Source organism: Lupinus angustifolius, chromosome LG17 (assembly GCF_001865875.1).
Source record: "Lupinus angustifolius cultivar Tanjil chromosome LG17, LupAngTanjil_v1.0, whole genome shotgun sequence".
NCBI lineage: Eukaryota > Viridiplantae > Streptophyta > Magnoliopsida > Fabales > Fabaceae > Lupinus > Lupinus angustifolius.
In genome coordinates, this window is record NC_032025.1 from 1411722 (window position 1) to 1422486 (window position 10765).

Sequence of the window (10765 nt, forward strand, 5' to 3'; positions counted from 1 at the left end):
GTTCGTGAAAGGATTCAATCAGGTCTCATACACTTGCTTCCAGTCCACGTCACTTCTCAAGTTGCAGACATATTCACCAAGTCTTTATCTCCCCAACTATTCAGAAATATTCACTCCAAGCTTGGCATTTTTTACATCCATATGCCAGCTTGTGGGGGACTATTAGAAAGCAATGTTCATGAAATTCCTAATGCTACTCAAGACACCAAAGGCACCATAGAAGACAATGAAGAAGAAGAACTTAGGAAGAAAATAATTTAAAGTCCTAATGCCTCTTTTCCTTTTTCTAATGGTTTTTATTTTGGGCTTTCTCTTTGCATTAGGCCCATTAGTTTCTCTTTCTGTTTTTTTTGCCCATTCAATAAGAAAAGAAAAACATTCTATCACATTACATTCAATTACATTCTTCTTATAAAATACAAAAGTTCTATTCATCATCTTCTGTGTTCAAACTCTTCTTGCTAGATTGCAATAATGGCATGCCCATAAGTTTAATAGCTAGCACTACATAACATTAAATCGTATTACTTTAGAAATTTGTTCTTTTTAGTAAAGTGTCAATTTTTTACCTTTCCCGTTTTATAAACTACCATGAAAATATTAATGAGGAACTAAATACCCCATGGACGTTCACGAAGGCAGGAGTTATACAATGGTGACGTCAATGATCAAAATAATGACGAAGTTTTTTTTTTTGGTATAAATGATGAAGGTTATGTATTTAGTAAAAAGAAAAATAAACAAGTTTCTATACAAATGATGTGTAATTTATGCTAAAGTATGAGTTTATGTTTTGACGGAGTTGAACAAAATAGTAGGAAGATTGTTCATTATTTTGTCGTAGAGCAAAAAAAAAAAATGGCAGGTGGCCCCCACAATGGGTTGTTGTCACAAACTGAGACACTAATCACGTGGTGTTCAAGAAATGCAAAATCGCATTGTCAAAAGGAGAGTCACGATTGACTATCACACACAAGTTACAATGTTCAATTTCTCCCACTACACGAAAATAAATAATATATTAATCAAAAGAAAAAATTGTATAAAATTCCTCTAAATTTTGAAAATTGGACGATAAAATATTTTTCTTCCTAATTATTAGTTTATAAAATTAATCTATATATAAATATATTCTTAAATTACTAATAAACAAATAAGGAAAATATTATTATCATATATCGTCATTGACTAGAAAAATTGCCATCAAAATACCAATTAACTCAAAAAAGAAGATAAGTAAAATTAAGAATTAAAGGGAACATACAATGATGTTGACAAAATAAAATAAAATAATAATGATCTAATGCATGAGGTTAATATAAAATGTCTAACTATGAAATTTTGATTATTATTAATTTAATACTATATTATGAATGATCTAATTTCACCCACAATTAAGAAGTAATAATTAGAAGAAGAAAAATAAGTTTATGGTATATACTACTTATAAAAGGTTAAAATTTATGACCTTTTTATAAAGTTTTCCTTTAATTAAGTATTTGTCATAAAAGGTGGAAAGAATAAAGAAAGACAATTAAATATATAAAATAAAATAAATGGAAAAAGGAAAGAAAATTATTATGTGTTTGAACAATAGTAAGTCTCACATTAAACGAATCCCTAGTGACCACGTTCTCTCATTCTCTATAATTTCTTGTCATTTTCTTACCTTTACATAGGTCACATTCTAGAATATAAATCAGCTTCATCCAATTAAAACAATTTCTCGTTGCTTTCTTACCTTTACACATGTCACATTATAGAATATAAATCAGCTTCATCCAATTAAAACAATTTCTCATCGTTTTCTTACTTTTACACAGGTCACATTCTAGAATATAAATCAACTTCATCCAATTAAAATAATTTCTCCTCATTTTCTTACCTATACATAGATCACAGTCTAGAATATAAATCAGGTCCTCATGTTCCGGTTAAATCAGTTTCATCCAATTAATATAGAATGTTAATTTATGTTTTAATAATTTTTTGTTTTAATTTAGTGACATTTTCTCGATAGACCGGGAAAGTAAAGCAGGGATTGGGACAAGTGACCGGAGTCCCACACTCCATTACTCTCTCTCTTCCTCTCTTTGTTTCTCTCTCTAATCCAAATTCCATGTGCAAATTAAATCCCTTCTAATCTTAGGGTTTTATTTTTCTCTCAACTCAACTTAATTAATGTTTATCAGTTCATGATTCTTTCTCTCTCAAAATCGATTCATTCTGGTTGGATTCACATATGGAACAATAACAATAACCACTTCATCAACACGAAACAATCACCGTTAGGGATTTTCAGGAGTCGTAGCTTGTAGTAGTTCTTGTTTCGTTCGCGCACGATGCTATGGACGATGTTGTGTTGAAAAGGAAGCGAGGTTGTCCAGCTAAGGGAACTCCAAAAACGACATTGTCGCTGAAGCATAAGCAGCAACATAACTACATAAGGAGGAAGAATAAGATGTTTGTTTTATTTTCTTTAATGGTGGAAGCCTCATTCTCTGTGATCGTCGGTGAATTATGATTTCGATTGTTGATTCCGATTTAGGGGTTGTGTAGTAGAAATTCTAGACACGTCTATATTGGCGCAAAACATGATTTTGTTGTGTTTCTAAATTCAAAGTTTCAAATTTCACTTGTTTTCCCCCTTCCCAATTAGGGTAGCTCATGTGTTATTACTATGCTATTGAATTAATCATTCACATTATTTAGTAAATTTATTTGTCTTCAATTGTGTTCCTTACTGTAACATTCAAGTGCACCTATTTTTGAAATATGTCTTAAATTATAATTATAAAGAATCAATTAAATGTTATTCAATATTCAACAATTAATAGTCGTGTACCTTGTAAGTTGTAATAATCATTGTATTTGCCAATTAGTTCACACTTACAACTTATTTTTTTTATAGAAGTAAATCTCCTCTCTTTGTGTGGATTATACAACATTTTTGCGTTTATTAAATGGCTTAGTTTTCCTCTGATTAATGTTCATTTTCGACTCAGGTTGGCATATATGTAGCACCTGTAGAAAAGCATCAAATTACATGTGCTATACATGTATGTATTCTTTGTGCAAGGGATGTCCAAAATATTCTGATTTTGTCTGCGTCAGAGGAAATAAAGGCTTGTGTGCAATATGCATGAAAACTATAATGCTGCTGTTTGAGAACAGTGCCTGGGGAATCAAGGTTATAGTATGCCAAAGTTTCTTATTTATGGTGATATATTTGTATTGTTTGAAATTCGATGTCCAGACTCTCTTGATGGAGTATGTGAAGAAAAACAATCTTCATGATCCTCTATAGAAATGCCAAATTGTTTGCGATCCTAGACTAGTGAAATTGTTTGGGAAAGCAAGTATGAGCCACGTTGAAATGATAAAGCTCCTTGAATCCCATTTTCTTTTAAAAGACAATGGCCCTGCAGAAAATACTATTCGATGTAGTCCGATACAATTAGATGTGACTATGTTGCGACCAAAATGTAATCTGATATGACTATGTTGTGACCCAATATGACTATGAATGGTGATTCGGTGTTACATTGCAATTGTAACAGCTACTGCAGTGCTTTTGATTGATATATAAATGTTGGAAATGCTTGATTAGGTCCTATGAAATTATAAATGAAACTGAGCATAACTTATAAGAGTCAGAGCTATAATTATATTGTATCAATATTAGAACCATAAATTCAAGAGTAATACTCATTAAATGACACAAACAATGATTCTAAACATGCATTTATTATGAATGAACAATGACCTTCAATATGTTTGGTGAATTATGGGCAACGTCTAAACATCAATAATGCAGAAACTTCATGACATGCATTACGATAATGGCGTTATTATCTTGGTTAACATTAGCAAACAACATTCATTCCACTTATGAAAGGAAACCTACTTTACTCTAGCACATTTTTTCTGCACCAAATATTCACTTTCCTCTCGAGAAATAGTAGTTATGAAAACATGATTGGTGAGTTCAATTGAAAAATCGAACAATTGATTCTCATACTAGTACGATATAATAATTATATCAATCAAAATAATCATATCGGACTGTTTTCATTAAATCGTACATGTTATATCAACCGATTTTCATTTAAAATGATAACATTTTAATGAATATAACTTATTACTAAAATGATATTGTGGATAATGAAAATACTTGTTTATATTTCTAAAATATGGTATATCATCAACTCATACATTTTATTTTAACAAATTGTTTATATAAAATTATTTGTCACATTTTCTATTAATGTTAGTATAATATATATGAATATTACTCATATACAATTGTAAAATGTCCTAAAAAATAATTATAAAATATTAAAATGACTAATTTTATCACCTTTGATATATTTTATTATTTTAAATTTTCTAATTTTTTTAGGGATTAATTTCAGTGATATTTGATTTAATTAGTAAACCAACAATTGAATTACTATATGAGCATAACAGTATCCTAATCAACTTGACGACCAATATGATATTAATAATATTGTAAGAAATTGCATGTGCAAACTTAATCATTTTAAAGTTGTAAAATATTAAAATAATTCTTAAAAACATTAAAAGTAAATCAAAGTAATATCCCAACGTAAAATGTTTAAAATGACTAATTTAATAAACATTTAATATATTTTTTTATTTTAGATTTTATAAGTTTTTCGGGACTAGTTTCACTAATATATGATTAGTGAACCAACGCTTGAATTATTATAAGACATATTAGTACTCTGATCAGTTTGACGATTAATAGGATATTAATAAAATTGTGAGAAATTGCAAATACAAACTTAATCACTGAAAAGTTGTAAAGGATTAAAATAATTGTTAAATACACTAAATGTAAATCAAAATAATGTCCCAAAAAATAATTCTAAACAAATAAAAATGACTAATTTCATGGACATTTACTATATTTTATTATTTTTGATTTTCTAAAATTTTTACAAACTAATTTCATTAGTATATGATTTAATTGGTAAATTATCAATTGACTTACTATATGATCATATTAGTACCTTAACTAGTTTGACAACTAATAAAATATTAATAACGTTGCCAGAAATTGTATGTACAACTTTGTCACCGAAATATTATAAAAGATTAAAATAATATTAAAGACTCCAAATGTAAATCAAGGTAATATTACAAAAAGTTGTAAAAATATTGAGAGAGACTAATTTGATCAACAATATTTGATATATTTTATTATTTTAAATTTTCTAATTTTTTAGGATTTAAATTGATACAAACTAAACTTTTGAAAAACTAATGAATTTTTATTTTATAAGCAATCTAGTAGCAAATAAACATTAAATAGTAAAAAGAATATTCCTTCTTTGTTTTATAAAATTTCCATAAGAGAAAAAATTTAAATAAGAAAATATTGATAGGTGAGGGGAAAGTTTGTATTAAAGGCGAACAGGGAAGTGATAAGCCTACCTTTTTTTCATAATACATTCCCCCAAAGCCAACTTTCCATTTTTCAATGGGAGTAAAGAGAGAATAAAGAAAAGGCTGAAAATTTTGGGATCTAGTCTTTGGGTTGAGAAGGTGATGAGTTTGGTCATGTTTTTTACGTTCAAGAATAATATTAAATTAGAGTCCAACTTCTCTCCGATACTAAATTATTTAGTATCAAATTACAAGGGGAATGAGAAGTATAATTTATTTTATTAAAAAATAAGTTAAAATAAAAATTATTGGATTTTTATTTTTATCGTATATCATAATATTAATATGATATTAGACTCTTCAATAATAGAAAGATATATATATTCAATAAAGTGGGTCTCACATTTAGTGGCTTTTTTGGGCACCAACTAACCACGTGGTGATTGAGAAGCACTGACACGCAGAGACAAAAACATATAAATGATTAATTAAATTAATTAATTAAAGACTATAAACTTTCTCTTTCGATTTTTGTGTTTGGTACATCTAAAATAAACATATATTATATTCAACACTAATAAATTTGGTGAAATTATATAAATTAATTTTATATTTTTTATCTTTACATAAACTATTTATAATTTATATGTATATGTTAAACAAATTAGATATATTATAAAAACAAGTTTAAATTGTATAAAAATCAATATCCGCTCATTATTGGGTTCCTTACAAATTAAAATAAGAGTGTTTTTAACATCTCCATAGAATAATTAATGTATTTTGTAAAAACTAAAAATAATAAAAAAACATTAAATTTTATACGATTTAGAATTATCTCCTCAACATACCATATTTTGTTAACTTAATTATATTTATCACACATTCTTTTAAAACATTACACTTATATCTCTCAAATCAGTAATTAGTGTAATATATATAAATTCTAGATATAAAAATAATATTTATATAATTTCATTAAAATTCAGAGATATCAATATAATTTACTCAAAATTAAAATATTCATTATTTATAGAAATATTAAATGTGAGTCATATTAGATATTTTTAGTATATTTACAACCGTTTGACTATTTTGAATTCACATTCAGTGTATTAATCGAATTAGTAAACACTAAAAAGGAATAAAGTGATATTCAGTTTTAATGAAATACTCGTGCTAGAAAAGGTAAAATGAAAAGAAAATAATAAAAAAGGACGTAGTAGTGATTAGGAGGTGTGCACATTGAAGTAATTCTCGGTGAGCGTGTTTCTGTTGTTGTCGTTCTCTCTATAATCCATGTTCCCACTCTAATTTCAATTTCTCAAATTCTCGATTCTCCTTTTTTCACTCTCCGATTCGATTCATGGAACAACCACTCGTGACTCAAGGTGCTGCTATGGATTTTAAGGAGAAGTCGCAGTTTGTCGCACTCGCTCGTGATGCTGACGTGGCGGATAAAGAGGGTGGTGGTAGTAGTAGTAGTAGCGTTTTGAATAAGAAACGTGGTTCCAAAACGACGTCGCGTTCTAGGCCGAAGAAGAAGAAGGAAGAAGACGAAGATGTTTGTTTTATATGCTTTGACGGTGGAAGCCTTGTTCTTTGTGATCGAAGGTTAGTCAAAATTTCTTTGCTTTTAGAATCGTTTGACTTTGACTTTTTTTATTAGGGTTGTTCTTGTGTTGATTTTATTGTAATGGTTTTTGTTGATTGTCCTTTTTAGGGGTTGCCCTAAAGCATATCACCCTGCGTGTATTAAGCGAGATGAAGCGTTTTTTCGTTCAAAGGCTAAATGGAATTGCGGTACGTTATTCACTTCTTCAATTCCGTTTTTCCCATTTATTGTAATTGTAATTGTAATTGTAATTGTACTTTTTTTATTATGTATCATGCTACTGCATCTGATTTCATTGTATTTCCCTCTATGTTACTCCACTCAATCATGAAACAAGGCTTTTGCATAAGGGTTAAGGAAGTTTCAACCTTTTTAAATAATTTTAATTTTAGCGATATATAACTCTATTTCACTAGATTAACCCTTGATTGCATTACCATTCTATTTCACTTCACTTAGTGGTTTATGGAGATATCACAGGGTATTGATAAAATTGGAAAAGAACAATTGATTACTTCTTGGTTTGGTTTTGGGAAGTGATAGATAAATTTTAGCAAAATGATTTCCGTAAAATGATGGATATTTTGAATCTGTGTGAGATTTGGAACGTTGACCAATTTAATGTGCATCTGTTGTTCCTTTATGGCGTTGCTAGAATACGAATGTCTTAGATTGTACACAATCCACTCGTTATTCTCCAGTGTCATTCATTTACTAAGTTGTTTAATAGTGTCGTAATTATGACACTTGGCAATTAGTTCATATTCATTCCTTATATTTGAGCACTTATCTCTTCTATTTGTTATGGATTTTAATTTTAATATGTTGGGATGTTTTTCCTTTAATGAACATTCATTCTTGCTTCGTGCAGGTTGGCATATATGCAGTGTTTGTCAGAAGGCATCCCATCATATGTGCTATACTTGTACATATTCTTTGTGCAAGGGATGTTCAAAAACTGCTGATTTTGTCAGTGTCAGGGGCAATAAAGGCTTTTGTGGAATATGCATGAAAACTATAATGCTGATCGAGAACAATGCCCTGGGAAATAATGCAAAGGTATGCTGAACTTTCTTCTCTATGCGGGTATACTTGCACAATTTGAAACTACCCCGCACCCCATTCTTGTCTCTTTTTTGTATGCTGGCAGAGAAGCGGGATGTGGTTACTTGTTACTTTGTCAATGTCACACGACAGTGTGATGGTCTAATTTCTATATTTTTTTCCTTGTGCTACTATTACAGTGTGAAGTGGATTTCGATGACACAAGCAGCTGGGAGTATCTTTTCAAGGTTTATTGGACATCTTTGAAAGGGAACCTATCTTTAACATTTGATGAGCTACTTCAAGCTACAAACTCATGGAGACATGCTTCTCTGAGTTGTAAAGTTGGAACTCCACGTGAACTTTATCTTTTTAAAGATGATAAAGGTTCTGGATCTGAGAAGTCCTGTATAGACATAGAATCTGATAATTTGAATAACAAGAAGCCAAAGAGAGGTGATGATCATATACATGTTGGGGATTGTGTCTTGAATGATGTTGGATGTCGTGCGCTGATCGGTGGTGTATGTACACACAAGAAACCGATCGACCCTAATGATGCATCAATTGGTGACACCACTAATATAGGAGTTGTGAGATCAGAAGCACCTGGTGTCACATTGGACATGTCATCATTGCTTCTCTCTAGAGGGATTGAGAAGCCACTTACTGATTGTGTGAATGATAAATTGTGGCATTATCAGGATCCAGCTGGGAAGGTTCAAGGACCTTTTTCTATGGTGCAGTTGTACAAGTGGAAAGCAAGTGGACATTTCCCTTCAGATCTCAGAATATGGAGGATAGATGAGAAACAAGATTACTCTATATTGTTAACTGATGCACTAGATGGGAAGTGTTCCAAAAGTGTGTTATTGCCACACAACAGCCAACTGCTGTCCTTAGGTCCCAATGTTACTTTTGATAATAAAGATAATACTCAGGGAAATGCAACAAGGAAGGAAATTGATGCAGACAGCCGAGATATCAAGCAGAGTGGGGAGCAAAAGGTGGATGATACCTGTACACAGTCTAATGGTAAAGACGAATCTGTTAGGAGCAATGGATGGAACTCTTATTCTTCTACACCAACAGAAGGGATTAACAATGAGGGGCAAAGTGGAAACTTCGAAAGGAGAGACGAGTCATCAAAATATGAAATATCTTGTCACAACCAGCCCCATGTATACCCTTCACTACCTTCTATTGCCTTTTTTGAGAATTTGAATGAGAACCCTTTGGATAAATTAAGGGAAGGCCATGGGATTGAGGCAAACCCTGAAGATAATGGAAACCATGACTTGAATAGGACTTCTGGAGGTCAGAGTAATAGTGGGCAGAGTTATCAGAAGCAGTCAGATGGTGAAGAGAATTCAGGGCAATCTTCTGGACAGAACTGGAAATGCCCTCAAGCAATTAATCCAGTGTGCAATGCTTCGACGTGGCTGACAATCTTTGGTGGACCTACTGATTGTGATGATTCAGTTTCAGATCTGTTGGCGGAAGTGGAGGCAATGGAGTCACGTGGTGGTGGCATAGAATCTTCCACTTCAATAATGAAAGGTGGTGAGGAATTAACTGACAGTTCTAAAACTGATTTTCTCAGTTTTGTAGATGGGTTTAGCACAGTATTTGATGCGCGTAAAGGTGATGCCCTGAGCTCCACGGATGATTTACACTTACCATTTCAACCTACAGCAGCAGCGGAACCATTTCGTCAAACTGAAGTATCATCAAAGAATATCTGGGGTGACTTCCTCAAAAAGTTCTGAAGTTGAGGTGGGTAGAAAAAAAACAGTAGTGTTTCCTTTAATGCATTACAGTCTCACTTAAAGAGAATTGATTTATTGAACCTAGAGAGAATTGGTTTATTGAAACTGATTTATTAATTTTGTGCAGTGTACTTTCTTATCAACTGGCTGGGATCGAAAATGTAAGTTGTTTCTCTAACCTTCTTTGCTGTGCATAACTGTTTTCCCGAGTTCCCATTTAATCTTGAATAATTAATGCTTGCTTTCATAATTCACCGGATCTGGATATTTTACTAAAATAGTTCTTTGGATTTGCAGGTTAACGTGACAGATCACATTGGAGGCCATTCTTCCTATCACTGAGATACATATGAGGTCTTAGACCTGTTTTATGTGGATAATATTATCCTGTTTATAACATTCTTTTGAGGGTCTTTGTAGTCATCTGTCGCCAACTTATTAGTCTGTTATGTTATTTCATTGAACTTCATTGTGTAGAACTTTTTATTGAAGCTCGAAGGGAAGGGCTTCCCTCAAATTTTCTGAGACATTTATGGATAAGGTGTCTTCTCACCAAAGTACAAATATTTAAGTTTGAATCCCCGGATTTGCAGCTATAATTTACTGCCCAATTTTTTAGGCCATATATATTGGTTGAAGTTGAAATGGTGGCTTGGGTCGCATAAATCATGTGGTTTAGTTTGATACTTAGTTTCATGTGTGTAGGGGTCTTTGCTTAACCATTTGATTATAATTGGGAGATCAAATTTTCCATTATTCAGTGGGGAAATGAGCGTATTATAAGAAATAATCCCAATTGTGGTGATGAGGTAAATAAAATATGAGAATAAAATTTATACACACACACTATATCATTCACTATTCATTTGAATTATTTTTTTAAAAGAAGTCGATGATCAAATTTGAATGGTAGATAATGAAATGA

General features: G+C 31.2%; 1 protein-coding gene across 1 annotated transcript; it reads left to right on the forward strand.

The window, feature by feature from the left end:
- Positions 6678 to 10436, forward strand: LOC109331580 (zinc finger CCCH domain-containing protein 44-like). The gene is made up of 6 exons (XM_019566167.1): positions 6678 to 7026; positions 7136 to 7215; positions 7899 to 8086; positions 8272 to 9847; positions 9968 to 10001; positions 10138 to 10436. Exons 1-4 carry the CDS (start codon positions 6779 to 6781, stop codon positions 9838 to 9840), a joined length of 2085 nt encoding a protein of 694 aa, XP_019421712.1. The 5' UTR covers positions 6678 to 6778; the 3' UTR covers positions 9841 to 9847; positions 9968 to 10001; positions 10138 to 10436.

Bases quoted from the DNA above. Each gene is read 5' to 3' on its own strand.
- LOC109331580 (XM_019566167.1), top strand. From the start codon at position 6,779: ATGGAACAACCACTCGTGACTCAAGGTGCTGCTATGGATTTTAAGGAG. The intron at 7,027-7,135 runs GTTAGTCAAAAT...TGTCCTTTTTAG, and splicing joins CTTGTTCTTTGTGATCGAAG to GGGTTGCCCTAAAGCATATC. The intron at 7,216-7,898 runs GTACGTTATTCA...TGCTTCGTGCAG, and splicing joins AAAGGCTAAATGGAATTGCG to GTTGGCATATATGCAGTGTT.